This window comes from Pelodiscus sinensis, chromosome 3, assembly GCF_049634645.1.
Source record: "Pelodiscus sinensis isolate JC-2024 chromosome 3, ASM4963464v1, whole genome shotgun sequence".
NCBI classification, from domain to species: domain Eukaryota; kingdom Metazoa; phylum Chordata; order Testudines; family Trionychidae; genus Pelodiscus; species Pelodiscus sinensis.
In genome coordinates this window covers 131,787,664-131,806,646 of record NC_134713.1, presented here as the reverse complement: position 1 = coordinate 131,806,646, position 18,983 = coordinate 131,787,664, and the positions used below count along the sequence as shown (strand labels likewise).

The 18,983-nt window shown below is 40.0% G+C and overlaps 1 protein-coding gene across 3 annotated transcripts in view; it reads left to right on the top strand.

Annotated features, from left to right (window-relative positions):
* Positions 1-18,983, top strand: part of AKT3 (AKT serine/threonine kinase 3) — a 254,031-nt gene that overhangs the window by 184,398 nt on the left and 50,650 nt on the right. For all 3 annotated transcript variants that reach the window (XM_075924864.1, XM_075924865.1, XM_006135203.3), the window contains exons 9-10: positions 7,169-7,291; positions 8,258-8,386. In XM_075924864.1, the coding sequence (XP_075780979.1) occupies positions 7,169-7,291; positions 8,258-8,386 (252 nt within the window). The remainder of the gene's footprint in view (positions 1-7,168; positions 7,292-8,257; positions 8,387-18,983) is intronic.

Sequence of the window (18,983 nt, the reverse complement as noted above, 5' to 3'; positions counted from 1 at the left end):
CAATGACATCCCTAGCACATGGTATAAGAGTTAAGGGGCAAGGCCAGTCATTTGGAGCCTCAACCCTATTTTCTGCCTTCTTCAGGAGGTATGTAATTGAATCCCTATTCCAGTTTATCAGGAAACCATGCTCCCCTATTGAACAATGACATGCAATGACTTGCCACCAAAAGGCACCAGCAGTTGTTATTGCTGTAGTTTGATACAATGAATTAATATGTCAACATATTATGTATATGCTATAAACTACTGCGCTAAGAAACTTTTTAGTAGCAAGGGGATATACCATACAACTTAATAGATATTCCCTATATCTATTTTTCATTATTCAGCAATAAAGCTCAGAAATTTGCAGCAATGCAAAGATTATGCTATGTAACTCCCTTCTGGTGGATACTCTGAATATGCCTATTGATTTCTCAGTGTTTAGTTTCTATGTATTTTCAGATTTAGACTTCAATATAAGACTATTAATTGGTTGTTACGTATGTATTTATAACTCTGTAAAATCAGATTTTAGAACTAAGCAGATGGTTTTCTCAACATTGAAACACAGTGCTTCTGCCATATTTGGCATTTTTCTCCCTTTTCTCATAGCTCTTATTTTGATTCAGCAGATAAGGAAGAACCAAGTGTTCTGCTGTATCTGAGCAAATGATATTAGTATTTCTAGGCAAAACTTAATTGAGAGAAATTACAACTTAACTAGGGGGAAACCCCCCAAAATTGTACACAGTAGCTGCTTTTATTTTGAAGCTTCTGGTTTTATCCCATTTTCAAGCATTTCTGTGTCTTATAAACAACAATCCCTGCCTCAGATTGGTTACAATCTAAAATAAGATTTACTTATTTCTCAAAGTGTAGAATATAGCTTGAGAGAGCGTAACAGTTAAAATTGTGATGAAATAATTCCACGTTCTCTTTTCAATCATTGATCATATGCACATTGCGCTGATGGTCCTTATGCACCCTTGTGAAATGGTGAAGCACACTGGCTACCATTTAGTGCCTGTCTCTGCTTAACAGCCTGGTGACGGAGCCCTGACTGTCTGAAAGACTGCCAGCCTTTTTATACAAGTTCTTAGCTGTAATGGTTGTAAAGTTTAGTCAGTCAGTAGATATGGACATAATTATCTGTCTTTTGTAACTGTGTCTTTGAATTTTAGTTTTTGCTGCTATGGATTCATTCAGTTCTCTTAGATTCAAGCACTGCTCCTCATGCTACAGATTTTCACATGCCCAGCAAATATGCAGGTTATAAGTCCTTCTGTTCTCATGCCAGGAAGGACAAAGAAGAGGGAGGCTTGCTTTCAAGTCTTCCTGATGGCTGAGCCTGTGAGACCCACTTCCCATCTGGTCTTTCTAGACTGCTCTCCCCTGGCTCTTTATACAGGGGAATTTGGAACCTGAGAGTAGGTGTGAGATGTCTTCCTTAAAGAGCTTTGCAGTCTAGTCCACGGATACAAAGATAGCATCCTTCTTAGATAGATTGCAGGAGACCTGGGCTTCCACAGATGAGTTACCTATGTGACTCCTGGGCTTCCTCCAAAAGGAAAATCTCTATATGGCACCAAACGTCCTCTGAGACTTTTTGGCTTATAACTATTCTTTCTGACTCTCTCTCATGCCAGTTCCAACACAGTGGCACTGAAGTTCCTGGAACCCAAATCCACTCCTTTGGGAAAGATCTCTGCACTGACCCTGGTGCCCACTGTCTCTATGGCCCCAATGCCAATTCTCCTGGCACAAGAGCCAATTCAGCTGGGGTCACACACTGAGGCCCCCTCCTTGACTGTGGCAGCCACTCTGATGCCACCCCAAAAAAATCTGGTTCCAACCCATCTGTTCACACTAGCTGCTTTTACAGCATCATAAATATGCTGCATGCAGATACATCTGAAATTGCAACCTATCTTGTATCCATGGATCTAACGTTTGTATTGTTTTGAGCATCTTTTTTCTTTTTTAGTTGGAGAATGAAGAAGATCCATATTAACAGTATCTTTACCCATCATCCTTTAAAGAGTCCAATAGTCTTCACAAGAGACATCCTGGGCCCCTCTAAAACTGTGGTTCTCAACTGGTGGTCCATGGACCACTGGTGGTCCATGGTGACTTTTTCGGTGGTCCACAGGAACATTGTCCAAAGTCACATGGCGTGAACAGGTGCCACCGTTAGGCTGTTTTACGCCATATTCACAAGCACTAGGCGCATCATCCATAGCGTCACCTAGGACACAACCACGTTGTGTTGCCAGTAACTTCCATATGAGGCTTTGAGCGTCAGTGTAGCTGCCGCCATTGTGCTGAGCAGTTGCTGTGTCATTCGTCCTGTGCTACATGTGCTGGAGGTGGTCCACAAACATTTTTTGATTGGCCTGGTGGCCTGTGGACTGAAACGAGTTGAGAACCACTTTTCTAAACCATGACTCATGGTACCCTACTCTAGACCATTACCTGTTAATGCTCCATGGTCCTAGTGAGGATCCTAGTCTTCTCAGAGCAGCTATAGCCAAAGGGAACAAACAGCACTGCCAGAAGGTTATTTCACACACAGTATTGGCTTCACAAACCTTTTAGTCACTCCTCCTGGCTCTGCTCTAATCACAGGTAGAGAAAAAATGAGAGAACAGGCCCAGAGTGTCACCTCCCAGTCTTTGTGACCCTAATCTCCCTGCTCCCAATGATGCTGTAATGCGACAGATGGACCCAGAGTCGGATGATTGCAAAGGTTTCCAAGACTTATTACAAAGGGTGGCTGGAGCCCTCTAAATCCCTTTTGGTGAAGTACAGGAGCAGACACTTCAATGGACATACTCTTACATAATTAACTGTGCTTATAGAAAGAAAAGGAAGATATAGAAAGATATAGAATACCATTTAATTTAAATGGTATTTAGAAGAAAATTTTGCATCCCTGAATTGATTAGGAAGGCACAAGAGATACAAACTTGACAACAGTTTGGCCACTGCCTCCTTAGCTGATCATTATTGCTTTATTATCCCTTAGTGCTATCCTGTCTGTATCCTTCTGTTGTTTGCCTAGTACATAGATTGTAAACTCTTTGGAGCAAGGACTTTGTTTTGACTCTTTGTTCAGCACCTGTCAGTGGGATCCTGGTTTATGCCTTGGTTCTACAGTCATACAAATAAATAATGACACTATATGTAGAGGGCGATTTTTTTTTTGTTGGCAAATTAGGTGGTTGACACTTGTTACCTAATGTCTTGGCCCTTTAACTTTTTCTGGGGCCTTGTTTTAGAGGTGCGGATCAACAGCAAATAGTGATTTTTTAAAATTACAAGCATCTATTAATTGTGTGGTTGATAGCTAATAAGACCTGATTTAATCATGAATGAGGATGCCAATTGACGCCTGTCTGAGTGACTCTTTAGTGGCTCAACTATGACTGGTTAGATATTTGCTGTCTTGTGAGTATAGAAAGGATCAGAGAGAAGGTATGACTGATATTTTTCCATCTAATTTTAGGTGTAGGAGATTTTCAGAGATGTATTCACTTAAGTGTGCCTACCTTCTGCATACTTGGATTAAATGTTACAGAATAGGCTGCTAGTCAGAATTACTACCTGTGAGCTCTTGTCAGATCTGATATTGGAATGAGCTTCACTTGGGATCTTGTGTCCTCTGTGGCAACTTTTCAAGTACTTTGTATGAGAATTACAATACTTGAACTTTTAAAAACCCCAAAACAAACTCTAAACAATCTAAAGTTTTGACAAGTTAGATTATTAACTCCTTTTGGATCAACTCAATACCTTTTCTATTTTGAATGTACTGCAATCATAGTATATTTGTTTTTGTTGTCTGCACTGAAATTGCTGGTCCCCTGAGGTTCCAGAATGTTCTGAGCAGCTTTACAGCTAAGTTACTGGGACAGCCTGTAACTCTGTCTCATAAACTATCATTCATAAAAGGATATTTGGATATCTCCTTTTTTGCCATTTTTTTAGATGTCAGAGGAGTAGGCTACATAATTTAATTTAAATTCTGTTAAATTTGTTAAATCTAATTACTAGCTTTATAAAGCTACATTATTTTATGTAACTTTGAGTCTTTATAGATTTAAAGATGAATGATTCTTGTTTTCCGTTTCTGTGACTGAGACGTAACACTTAAAACATAAAACTGAGATACACTCAATACTATTTGAGAAAAATGTTAGTTAATATGCATTTGGTGAATACTATGGAAACATTTGATGAATAATTATATTTAGAAATTATTCTATACAGTTTGTATTTTATGTTCCCTTCTAAATCAAAGTCAGAGGGTGCTCCCGTTGGTGACTAGTAATCCTGCTTCTGCGAGGAATAAGGGAAGGCCCCCTTGTCAGCCTCACGCTGTGGGAACACCGGGAAAATTTGATTAAGGTATTTTGACTCCAGCTACGTAATGAATGTAGCTGGAGTTGCATATCTGAATGTGTCCTTTCCCTTTAGTATCGACCTGGCCTTAGTTCATGAGCTCATAAGTACTTTTTCTTTGCACCATATCTGATCTGCTACTATTACTATCATTTTCTAATATTATCTCTCCTCTCCCCCAATAATTGTGACATCATAAAAGGAGATTGCTGCTTGAGATAGGAAATCAGCAGCAGGAGTATATTAAATACCAAGGAAACAAACAATTAGTGTTCATGTAAATGTATTTCACTTTTGGCAGGATGTTTGTTGGTAATAGGAGAGAGGGAAAAAAGTACCAACTCATACTTAACTGTTTTTTCAGTTTTCCATGAAGCACCTGGACCAACAAATATAGACTGTTATGCTGGCTTAATACAGTGTGCACTTTTTCAGGTTTAAAGAACAAAAATTAAAATATTAAAGTACAATTTCAGGGAAGTTGTTGACCAAAATTCTTGTATTGATGTTTAATATTTAATTTATATTTTGAAATGTGAATGAGTAATTTTATTTTCACATCCAACACTATATGAATGCTTAATATTTCTTTAACTTTTTTGCTAGCTTTTGTTAATGCATAAGTAAGCTACATTATTTTGTGTTTCTTTTTCTGTTTAATTTACATTTGCAAGTATTTTTTCTCTTTTAGCACTGCATGACAAGAGTATATAGTTCTATTGGAGATTTACATGTCCAATATATTGTTTTCAAACCATTAAAATTTTCATATTTTTCCACTTCAATTCATTATTTCTTGTTAATATGTTTTCATTTAATTTATGGAAAAAATAGAGGGTGCCCATCAAGGTTCCCTGTAAGCTGTGTGGCTGCATGACCGCACAGCTGTTTCCTGAGCTCGTCTGAGAAGTTCAAAGCTCCTGCACAGGCAGGGAGCTCAGCTGACTAGTGGGGAAGGGGGGGGGCATCCTCTCGCTGAGCAAGCAGCTTAAATGGGGCTGCTCCTGCTTGCAGGGGCGGATGAGGGTTGTGCGGGGCCCAGGGCAGCACAATTTCTTGGGGCCCCCCCTTTGACACAGTGCATGCACCATGGTGCCATGGCACATGCGCAGGGCCTCTTGAAGTGCGGGGCCCGGGGCTGTCGCCCTGGGTCGCTCTGCCCTATATCTGCCGCTGCCTACTTGAAATGGAGCAGCTCTTAGAGCAGGTAATAAAAAGTGAGATAAGGAGACAATAAGTAGCTGGGGAGGGAGGGAGGAGAAGAAGGGATGGAGGGAGTGAGTAATTGGCTGAGGCGGAGTCAGAGGGGAGGGGAGTGCAGTTTGGAGAGTCCTATCTGTGCAGGGGAGAGAGAGGTAGGAATTTAGCCACTCTCGAGCTTCCTGGGAAGGGGGAGATAAGTGGCTGGCTGCATGGGGTGTGTGTCTGTGCCAGGACATTTGCATGATTATATTTCAAACAGAGTTTACATAGGTGTGAATGGCCTAAGGTAAGAAAGAAAAAGATTATTTTAACGGAATTTTTTGGTTGTTGCAGATTTCTAAAACTCTGATCTCAATGATTTTTTAAAATCCTGTGTTACTAATTAATACACGGTATATTATATTGAATTAAGGCCAGATCTTTGCTATGTGGTAGAGTTCTGGCTCTTAAGAGTTAGAAGTAACAATTACTAGGTATGATGTTAGTTGTTTTGTCAGCTTTTTGAAATATGTATCTGTGTACAAACCCGGAAGCCATGTATTAATTTGTTCTGGGGCCTCTACCTTTCAATCTACCCAAAAGAAAATTCAACCCATCCAAGGACAGAAAATGTTAGAGGGAACACTGGTACCCACATATATCAAATAACATATTACGTCTTGTACAGAATATGAGACTAAACTGTAGATGGAAGCTAATAGATTTTAAAGAATTCTGTTTAAAAATCCACCAACATCTCTAAAGTAGAAAAAGGGTATATCTAGAAACCAGATAGTCAAATTCTGAAATTTAACTCTGCTGTAAGTTTGGGGGATATTTTATTATTTGGTAATTATAAGAGGCTTATAAAGCTTCTGAACTTCAGATTCATGCTACATTGTTTCTTTGCAGTTTTTAAGTTGTGTATAATTTTTTTTCACTAAATAGTTTAAGAAATGTCTATAGAGTAAAATATTAATTGTGAAGTACTTACAGGGGGACAGAAGATGATGATCAAATCCAGTAAACATTTAGTTTATGTACCAAAATTACACCACAAATTTATAGGTTTGCTTTTATTAGTCATAAAATAACTATCTGGTATTAAGATTGTAATATCTTATTGTTGCATGATGTCATACTTCACTTGTTTGGTGAGTATCCAGCTAAGGACTAGACATTTTTTCAGTTCAGAGGTCAGTTGGGCAATTAACAGAAAGAAAACATACAATAATATCAGTGTTGAGGTGATATGTCTCAACAGCTAAAAATAAAATTTGGAAAGCATAGTTGGAGCGAAAAGTACAGGATGATGCTCTAGCATACTTTTTTCCTCTGGTAACTGAAGGTTAAGTGGGTAGCAAGCAGAATGCCTTAAACAAGATTGGTATATTGATTAAAACGCTGATTTAACAGCTCGCCTTCCCCCCTTGGAAACCTGGAAAAGATAAGCCAGCTGCTGTCTAAGAGTGCTGATTGTCCACCGAGAGTACACTATCTATCATCACAATATGGTGATGAGAGGTGTTTTATGTTTGTGTTAATTTCCCCCACTAAATCAGTAATTATTACAATCCTGTCCCTGCTGTTTACCCTGCAGCTGTTTTTCCATTTGTCGAGAGAGCGGGTGTTCTCTGAGGATCGCACACGCTTCTATGGTGCAGAAATTGTCTCTGCTTTGGACTATCTGCATTCTGGGAAGATTGTGTACCGTGATCTCAAGGTAAAAAAAAAACAACACAAGTAATCACATTTTTGTTTTTGCAAAGACTATTGGGACAAACTCAAAGTAATTATAAAGTTACACAGTTTTGAGAAAAGAAGAGTTAGTGTGGGAGGAATGGTTGTCTTTAGTTAAAATGCTACACATTAGACCACAAGGGTTAGAAACATATTAAAAATAAAAAGGAAAGAAAGCAAGCTAGAATTGTCATGCACAATTCTTCTGTAGTGGTGGAATCACAGAATACTTGGGGTCCTGATTACTATCTCCTTGGAGAATGCTAGAGATTCATTATTTGACTTGAATTCATGTAGTTCACAAATGTTGAATCCACATTTTCAGAATACATTTTCTCCTGAGAAAATTTAAGATTTCCTATTCAGAAAAGTAATTTAGAAATATGTTTTGCTTGATTGCTATATGGTTGTGTATGTTATATATAATATTTATGTAATAAATTTTCTATTGCTTTTAAAGTTGTAAGTCAGTGCACACAGACTTCTGGAGGACTAGTGTTAGTCATTACTGTAGACTAATTCACAGTAAGAATAGTACCTGTTTTCATTCTGATTTCTTAAATATTTGAAAATAGAATTCAAGTAAATTGTAGAAATTGAAGGTCATTCCGATGGTCCTGAGCTACTGGTATTGTACAGATAGAGGAAAGCTATAAAATGTTGCCCAACAATTCTATGATGAATGCAATGAGTTTTCTGAACACTATGTGAATCTTGGAAATTTTAGAAAGTGTTTTTTCTTTCATTCTGTGGGAAAGAGTGATATTGAAAAAACTCTTATGATGTCTATTGGTAGAGCCTACAATCACTGATGATACAGTGGTGAATTACAGTACAATTTTTTTACTTTGCAGATATAACACTGTTAATTTTTTTCATTCATATGTGGTGTATTTGCCTGTTAAGAAATACTAAAGGACCAATTGTGTGTGTTCTTTCTAATATGCAGTTAGAAAATCTAATGTTGGATAAAGATGGCCATATAAAAATTACAGATTTTGGACTTTGCAAAGAAGGAATCACTGATGCAGCTACTATGAAAACATTCTGTGGTACACCAGAATACTTAGCTCCTGAGGTATGATTTAGAATTTTTTTTCTGTACAATATTAAATGTTTTCTGTTTCATATAATTTCAGGATATGTTTATTATAATGAAGAATGGACAATATTGTAGACTATTGTTACTGCTACTACTATAATATTTCTGCTGGGGTCCCTTACCTATCAATAATCATATTTTGAAATTTTGTATATTTGTAAATATAGCTAAAGTATCTGATATATAATAGAAGTTCCGTGTCATCTACAATAGAATAATTGAAAACAGCATCCTTTCTTTATTACATGTTTAGTGGTCGCACCTGAAATTTTCTTCTGTTTTGAGAAACATTACTAGTTTCAAAGCATTCCTCATTTTAGGTATATAAAATATTGCTACTTTTTCATTCCTAATTACATTTGCAGGGGAACCAGACTTCTGGTTTTTAGGAGTCTAGTTGCTTCCTCTGTTTAATCTTCACTAGATGATGATTATGGTATCACAGTAGACAGAAAAATGTATCGTAGGATCCTATTTAAGAAATTCATGCTTATGTTTACTTTTTATATTTCTGAGAAAAGAACAAAAGAAAAAATGCTTTCTTTCCATATCCTGGTGATGGTAAATATTTCATAGATAATTCAGAGTTGTGAGGCACCTCATAACCACATGCCCTTAATGTGAGGAAGTCCTCTCCGTGCTTGCTCTGGATCAGCTTTTTGACCACTAGACCCTGGCAGCGCAAGTCCTACCTTCCAGGTTTCTGCTGGCCCTACTTACTTTATACAAGTTAATGATAGAAAAACACCAACCTCCAAACCCTGAGAGCATCCCTCTTGAGAGCCTTATCCCTGTTCCACTGAACACTTACAGAACTTTCACATTTGCTACTCCCAAAGGAATAGTACGTACAGTACTAGGTTATTAGTTTTAACTGAGGATCATCACTCCACTTAGATATATGTATAGCGAATACAAGAATGACCTGATATCAAAGACTAGAGATTCAAATGATGGAAAAAATATTGGAAACAAGTTCTTACATACAAAGCAAAATTATAATACTCTTTCTAATGCCCAAAGCTTACGCTAAATCTTCTCCCCAGCATTTTTAACCAAGGTGGCTGAGAACCTCTTTTATAAGATCTAGCCTGCTGGCAGCCTATCTTTACAGTCTGAAGGATACCAGATCATCTCTCTCTGCACTCCCAGATTCAGCAGACCAGAACTTGATCTTCTCTGGAAAACAGTTGTCCTCTCTGTCTATAGTTTACTCTTCATTTAACTTCCCTTATAAAGTCTCAGCATGCTCTTCCTTAGCATTTGACTCAATACATAGAACATCTGCTAGTGGCACTCTCGCAATCGTTCCTTGTTTCATCTGTTGCATGTCACCACAGTGATAACTTAGAGTGAAGCTGGGGAATCAGTGCTGGGGATTGTCATATACATAGTTATAAAAACCCATGCAAATGGAATCATATTGAGATTGCACTCTTTCTTCTAGGTAGTTTGTTTCTTTTTTCATGCAAGTCTTTCCCCAGAAAAGGAAAGTTTTTAAAAAAGGCCTTTTAGAAAATATGTAAATGTGATTAGAAAAAATACATAAAATGACAGGAAAATTCAGATTCAAGTGTAATATCTGAAACTGCTTCTAACTCGTATGACATTGGACTAGTTTTCAGTCTGTCTTTAAAAAATATATAAGTGAAAAGTCATCCTGCACATTGGGAACTCAGAGCTTCATGTTAATGACACTCTTCACCCACATTGCTCTTAATTACCCCATCATCTGATTTGCTACCTTTGATCAATTTCTGTACAAAAGACACAAGCCATTCCTTTGACCATATCATTGACAAGAAGTGATCTCTCACTGATCTGCCTTCTGCTGAATTAATTCTCTTTGATCGTCTCATGTCCTCCTCTGTATTGTCCTCTTGCCCTATCTCTGCTCACTTTCCTTCTGTTATGTCCTTTTCATTGGCATTTCTTACTTGTATCCCTGCCTTTTACTCCCATCCAGCCCCAATTTCTAACTGTTTTGCTGCATGTGCAAGACTTCCTCCACTATGAATTTATCATTTCTTCATTCAGATTATCAGTCTTCCTTGAAAACCAGGTTTCCACACCCTCACCAAATTTCACTGTAAATGTTGACAACCCATGTATCCTCCTTTTCCCATAGATTAGGAATTATAGTGTTATTTTAACTCTCTCCTCTCCTTCTACATCGATCATTAAATTTTGTTGGTACCATCACTACGGTATTTTTTTAAACCACCCATTCCTTGCTGTTAACAACATAAAACCCTTATACAACCCTTGGTTACCTCACGCTTTAACTACAGCAACCTTTTTCTCACTGTCAGTGACCATTATGATTGATATCAATCTTCTATTCAAAACTCTGCTATGAAAATCATCTGCTTCACTCATTACTGTCCACATTCAACCCATTTCAGTATCCTCTCATTTTCGCTGTTGCTTTTTCCGCTGAAATAGAGGCTCTTAATTTTCACTTTCAAGTGCATCTAAAACTTAACTTTTTCTTTCATTAGGTCATATTTTCTTTTGTTTCCTGGTGCTCTTTGTTCAGTCCAAGCAACTTGTCTGACTGTCCTCTTGGTACCTCCTTTCATATTTCCTCCTATTCCTGGAATTTATTCCACTGCATATTGTCATTTCTTAATCCTATTCTATCCTTTAAGACTTTTTTCTCAAAAGTCACTTGTTATACATTTAAAAAAAATCAACCATAGGTTTATATATATTTTATAATAAAATCCTGTGTAACCCAGAAGAGATCTCAGCAATTCACCAAGTGAATGCCTGGTCTCATTGTCTGTACACCCATATGTAACCCAAACTTCCTTCTGCCTTTGTCATCAACTCCTTTTCTTTTTACCTTTTTCTTTTTACCTTAATTTAGATTGTTATTGCCTCAATTATCTTAAAATCTTGATTTGTTTTGTGAAATGTTATGCAATTTTTTGTCTCTAATATAGTAAATAATGTTCAGCTCCGGAACTGTTGAATGATAAATGAAGTTGACAAAGATGGGAAAAGTTATGGGAAATAGTTCTTTAATTTAAGTTCTTCTTCGAGGAGTGTCCCTGTGGGCATTCCACTGATGGTGTCTAGGCACCTCTGTGCTTATAATTGGAACTTTTTAGCAGCAGCATTCTCCCTGGATGCTGGCGCACATGCACGTCACTGTCTGTGACACCACGAACGTGCCAACACGCACATACCATCAACTGCCCTCTCAGTTCCTTTTCAACCTCTCCCGGCTTGGTCGGAACACAGCAGTACTCTGTGCTAGAATTCAGCTAGAGTAGTGTTAGTAATTAGAGTTTAGTTTTAAATAGTTTATTTAAGGTCCCTCCCCCCTGTGTTAGTGTTAATTAAAAACAAAGTTTTTCTCTGTAGTTACTATATTGTTAGGATAGGCATGCCGGGCTCACCAGGACTTAATTGGTGCCTGACGTGCAGAATTTCTATGCCCGTTTCAGATGGGATTGCCCAGTGCATTAGATGCCTGGGTCAGGACCATTCTCTGAAAAATTGTCATCATTGCAAAAAGCTGTCACGTTAAAAACGAGGAAACTTCAGCTGAAGCTCTTCACTATGGAGACGGAGTGACCTGCCTTGCAACTGCCATCGACCGTATCACCACACCATACCTCACCCTTGGCAGTCTCAGAGCAGGGACCTGCACCGAGAGATGAGCCTTCAAAGAAAATGGTGAAAAGGAAGCACTCCTCACTGTCCAGTGAGAGACTACCAAAGAAAACATCCCCTCAGAAAAAGCCCTCTTCACCTAGGGCAAGGGCTTCAGAGGGAAGTGCATGTACTGAGGAAGTCTGGCACAGACAAACCCCGAGGGGCTGTCATCCAAAGACGCTTGCCCTGTGGTCTTGGTGCCAAAAATGAAGATGACCACGTTTGCACCATCGGTACTGAAGGCTCTGGCACCAATGAAATGGGTGCCCAAACCTCCATCACACACTCTTGGCAAAAGGGTACCTGGACTGGCTGTACCAACACCCACCAAATCAGTACTTCGTGTACCCACCGAATGTTCCTCAATAACAGCGATGTCTAAGGCATGCAATGAACCAGTGACACAGTGTTTATAGGCCTCTGCACCAACTATACTGGCCTTCCTTCCACCAAGACTGCTCACAATGCAATAGGAGTTAGTGGTTGCATTGGTACTTGGCACACCACTCTTCGGCACCAATGCTACCCATCATCAGCGGGACCGAATAGATTAGTGACACCTGTAATCTCTATATCTCATTTTTCCATTGACCATGAGAATGTCCAGGAGATCCTTTTTACCATGCCACTCAACTCCAAAACTGACCACGCAGTTGCAGCAGCAACAACAGCTGGTACAGATCCTTTCCATGGCTCCCTCTTATCCCACTCCCACAATCTTGGCAGGGATGGAATCTCTAGAGAGAAGGTGCAGGTACCACCACTGGTGATGGCAAGACCACAACCAGAGGCACCCAACCTGCCTGTTCCCGCAGCATCAGAAGTGATGCAGGTCAACATTTAGGACATAGATGAAACCCAAGAGGATGATACACTACCTCCATCCCATATTTCTTCATTGTTCCCAGACAAATCCATAATGCCTCTGCCTCCTACTTTGGGTGATGAATTAAGTTTTTTCAGGACTTGTACAAGAAGGTGGCTGATTCCCTCAATATATCGCTGGTCGAGGTCCCTGACACACAGCACAAGCTAACAGATATGTTACAAGCTTGCCTTCAGCAAAAAGAGCCTTGCCGGTCAATGAAGCCATACTTCGGCCAGCAAAGATTTTAAGGCAGTCTCCAGCTTCCATCTCCCCCACCTCAAGAAGGGCGGATAGGAAATACTGTGTCCCAGCTAAAGGGGCTTAGTTCCTGTTTTCACACCCTACCCCAAATTTGCTGGTTGTAGCTGCAAACAACAGGGGTAAGCGGACCCAGTTCAGCTCTAGCACTTATGATAAAAACTGGAAAAGACTTGACCTAGAGAGAAAATCCTACTCATCATCATCCCTCCTCATCAGCATTGTGAACTATTCGGCATTAGTGGCCAAATACACTTATAACCATTTGGAAAAATGAGACCATTTATTGAAAGATTACAAGAGGAAGACAAGGCCACATTTAAATCTAACATAGAGGAGGGCATCCTTACAGCAAATACAGTGCTGCAGGCATCCCTCGATATAGCCAACATAGCTTCCAGATCTCTCACCGTATCTGTAGTGATGAATCATGTCTCCTGGCTGTACCTCTCTGGGTTCCCAGGGGAGGTACAGAGCACAGTTGAGGACCTTCCCTTTGAAGATCAGAAATTATTTTCCTCTACCACAGACACATCTCTGCATTCCCTTAAAGATTCAAGGGCCACATGAAAAACTCTCAGGTTGTATGTCCCTCAGCCAAAGAAAAAAATCAATCACATGTACACACTCTATGGGAGAACAAAATCCTACCCACCTCAGAGGGGCTATGATCTAAGATGTCATCAGAGGCAGCAGAAATGCAGGCAGCCTCAAGACCAGCAAGCAACACACCAGTCCTCCAATGGCAGTTAAAACATTTTGAACTGTTGATTGAGGGTTTAACATCTTTTTCATCAGCCAACCAGTACAAATTTAGTCTGCAACCATTCTACCATACATGGTCCAACATAACAATGAACAAATGGACTCTGGAGGTCATAGAAAAAGGCCTAGCTATACCATTCCTCACATTTCCCCCAACCCAACCATTTTCCCTGTCCCTCTGCAGGGACCCCTTTCACAAGTCCCTATTTCAACAGGAGATAAATAAGTTGTTAAAGATGGGGACAACCGAGATCATCGCAGCACATCACAGGGGAAAGGGGTTCTATTCCAGATACTTCCTCATGCCAAAAACATCTGGAGGATGGAGACCCATACTGGACCTGCGCAGACTGAACAAATACCTAAAAAACCAATGATTCACCATAGTAACGCTGGCAGAGATCATTCCTGAATTGGGAAAAGGAAACTGGATGCCATCTCTCGACCTGCAGGATGCATATTTTCGCATAGCAATATGATTATCCCACAGAAAGTTCCTCAAGCTTTCTCTAAAGGATCAACATTACCAGTACCAAGTCTTACCATTCAGCCTGTCAGCAGAACCCAGAATTTTTTCCAAGGCTCTGGCAGTAGCAATGGCCCATCTAAGAAAATCAGGTTTAGTGATCTTCCCTTATTGGGACGATTGCCTGATAGTGGCTCAAACAGAGCAACGGGACAAACAGTTCACTAAGGGCACAATCAGACTCTTTTCAAAGCTGGGGCTCCAAACAAACACACACAAGTCAAATCTTACACCATCTCAAGAGCTGGGGTTCATAGGCGCCACTCTGGACTGCATACATACACAGGGTTGGCTTCCTCTGCCAAGATTTCATGCCCTAGCTACGCTAGCAAAAACAATAAAAAACAGCCCCATGGTATCCTCCAGGCAATGCTTGCAATTACTTGGAAACATGTCCACAATGACATACGTAGTCCCTCACGCAAGGTTACACATGAAAACACTCCAATTGTGGCTAAACGCATGCTTTCACCCTGACAGGCACCCCATTACACAGGATGTTCAGCCCTTCAAACAAGGTCAGGGAATCCCTAACACAATGGCTACATGATAGCAACCTCTGCTTGGGGTTTCTTTTCCATCAGACAACCTCATCTGTTCACATAACGATGGACGCTTGACTGGAGGGTTGGAGAGCACACACCTGTGGACACTACGCAGGGTAGTGACTCCCACGGAGTCAAACCTCTACACATCAATGTGCTCAGGCTATAAGCAGTAAGAAGAGCGTCTGAGCACTTTCTTCACCTAGTTCAAGGCAAAGCAGTGAGAATACACAGACAACATTGCCTGTATGTTCTATGTAAATTGACAGGGCAGGGCTAGATCATACCATCTTTGCAACAAGGTCACATCATTGTGAAGGTGGTGCATCTTTCATCACATCAACATATCAGCTGTGTATCTCCCAGAAGAACAAAATGTTGCTGCGGACCAACTGAACAAGAATGGGAGATACACCCACAAGCCCTGCATACGGTCTTCCTCTGGTGGGGCTTTGCGGAAATAGACTTATTTGCCACATCACTTAACATCAAGTGCCCCAGGTATTATTCCAGGGCAAATCTGGGTGGGGACTCCATAGGGGTTTCCTTGTTGAACAACTGGTCCCACAATCTGCTGTTCACCTTTCTGCCTCTTCTCCTCCTCCTCAGGAAAGTTATACACAAGATAAAACATGCCCAGGCCAGGGTGATCATGATTGTACCTCAAGGCCCAGACAAACCTGGTTCCCTTACCTGTTGCAGATGGTGGTTTCTCCTCCGATTCCCGTCCCACGATGGCTGGACATAGTATACCAGGACCAGGGTTGAGTTCTTCATCCAGAAATGCACAGGCTTCATCTCACAGAATAGCTCCTTCAGGATTAATAATGTAACCCTTTACCTGCTCAGAGGAAGTACAAAGGATAATTCTTAACTGTCACAAAAAGAGCACAAGGAAGACTTACCTTTACAAATGGTGATGCTTCTCTGAGTAGGCCAACCACAGAGCCCTTCAGCCTAGGTCAACACCTCTAGCAACAGGCTTGGAATACTTAATGACACTGAAAATATGAAATCTTTGTAACGCATCAGTTAAGGTTCACTTGACGGCTATATCAAGTGAACATGACATGGTTGACAGCCAAACTCTAGTCTCGCACCTGACCACCAAGAAATTCCTGAAGGATCTTAACAACACCTTTCCTCCAATAAAGCCGATAATCCCATCTTGGGATCTCAGCCTAGTTCTAAACACATTGACTTGTCAACCATTTGATCCCAAGGTGACATGCTCCCTGGCATGCCTTTCCATGAAGGTGGCATTCTTCATAGCTGTCACAACAGCCAGAGGGGTCAGTGAGCTAGCCGCCCTAATGTTCGACCCACCTTTTATCAAATTTCACAAAGATAAAGTTATACTAACACAACATCCGAAGTTCCTTCCAAAAGCAGTCTCACGTTTTCACCTCAATGAACCGATATACTTATCAGTTTTTCACCAGAAGCCTCATCTGGACATCAGTGCAGCAAGACTCCACTCCTTGGATGTTGGGTGTGCTATTGCTTTTTACCTAGATAGAACAAAACAATTTAGGCAATCACACAGGCTGTTTGTTTCAATAGCAGATTGCTCTAAAGGACAGGCAGTATCCAAACAAAGACTTTCAAAATGGATAACAAACTGCATTCGAGAGTGCTATGACATTAATAAAGCACTACCTACTTACCTTTGAACACATTCGACTAGAGTGATGGCCACATCTATAGCCTTCCTACACAATGTGCCTATAAGGGATATTTGCAGAACAGCAACATGGGCTTCCACACATACTTTTAAAAAACACTGTGATAGATACTTATCGGTCACAATGTACCACATTTGGAACCGCAGTCCTCTTGGGTGTCTGCCAATGAGGTCCAAAGCCCCTCTTTGCAAAAGCTCAGGGAACTGCTCCACAGTCACCTACAGTGGAGCACCCACAGAGACACTCACTCCTCAAAGAAGAAAAGAGAAGTTACCTTGTTCAGTAACTGGTGTTCTTCAAGATGTGTCCCCCTGTGGTTGCTCCATGACCCACCCTCCTTCCCTCTGCTTTGGAGTTTTAACATCTCTTTGTGGTAGAAAAAGAACTGATGGGACGGTTGACGACATGTGCACATCGACATGTTCGCTGCATCGCAGGTTGTGCTGCGTGTGTACGCCAGCAGTAGGGGGAATACTGCTGCTAAGAGTTTGGATTATAAGTGTGGGGGTGCCTAGACACCTAGGCTAGGTCTACACTGCAAAGAAAAGTCAAAAAAAGATACGCAAATTGCGAACTGCCAAATTTTGGAAAAAAACTCCTCTTTTGGCATGTCCCTTCTTCCTCGTAGAACGAGGATTACAGGGATGGCGAAAGAACACATCTGCTTTTTTGGAAATTGTTCTGGAAAAGTGGACGCGTTCCTCTGGTATCCTGGAAGAGCTCTGCAGTCTAGATATAGCACTACAGTGAAGTGTCTACAGGGATGCCCATCTCGAAGAACACCAATTACTGCACAAGGTGAGTAACATCTCTTTTAACAGTTAACAAGGCCTCTTTAGTAAATGTAAGAGTTTTCAGAAAAGGAATTATGCTAACAGTTGGGAAAAATAATGTGCAAAGAACCTAACTTATATTTTTGATTGAAGTGTGGTAAAAGTAAGAGCTGGGGGGATAACATGATAGAACTATATAAAAAATTCTTCTTGAAAACAGAAAATGGATGAAACACAAACCTTGTTTTTCCTCAACGTAAAAAATATTTTTAAAATAAAGTAAATAGATTTGGTTGTATTTAAGAGGGATAGAAAATATATTAAATTACATCATACTGAATAATAATATGCCCTTCTTTGCAGCATGTGTCCACGCCTGGTTGCTTCACTGTAAGAAATGCTCTAGTTCTAGAAATGCTAACTGTAAAATTATTTAAGTGGATAGTCAAGAACTGTACATTGATTTTCTTGAAATGTTTACCAGTTTGGATCCTCTTTGGCTCTGCAGCATTGGCAATGGGCAATAATTCTGGCAATGTGCTTACACAGTACTTTCATTTGAGAGCCCGAGATGTCTGTAGTGGGGCAGTAGTGAGGCAAAACTTAAAAAGCATACATGAAACCCTGACGAGGTGAAAAAGTCAACCAAAACACATGCATATATAAACAGTTATATACAGTTATACAGTTAAATATAAACGTGTATCAGATATGTTAACAGTCTAGAAGTGGCAAAAAGACTGTTAGTGGTAGAGCCATGTGAATACCGCAGAATATATTTTGCTTGCAAAAAGTGTAATTAGCGTTACCAATGTTTGCCTCTCTTTTGTGTTCATTTTCCATTAATACTATATCAAGTGAATTTAAAAACAGGAATGTATGCTTATCTTCAGTATGCTGATATGCCCCAGCTGCTGGGTACAGATAGAATTCTGAAAACCTATATCTTCACCATCCTGACTTAATGCTTTCCAGGCAACTTCCAAGTGCTTTGTACTTGGTGTAGGCATCTTCTACATTCTAAAATGTTGTATTGTGTTTCCAAATGCTACTTTGCTCAGCTCCATTGGCTGGTAAGACAGAGAGGAAAATCTTTGCTTCTTCTCCCCCTTTTGGTTCCCCATGAGATTTCTTGCATGACTGTCAGTACTAGACTTCAGCTATTTCTTGCTCACTGAGGACTCTAAATAGTTTCTACTCTGGTTTCGAAATAGTGTGTTTCCGCTCCCCACCTCATCCTTCTAAAATTAGTTCAAGGTTAAATTCAATAAGGTCAAATGTGTAAACTCTTGGGACTACAGTTCTGTATTTGATATGGCTGTCATGCAAGATAAACTTTATAATGTGGTGGCAATTACTTAGAGTCTTAGCTTTTGCTGTAGTGTTAGCAGTACCCGATCTACTTTCCAACTATAAAGCAGTCTGGAATTCACATCTAGCTCATACTCAAGACCCAGCAAAATTAAAAGTGTTAAGTACGTTTTGGC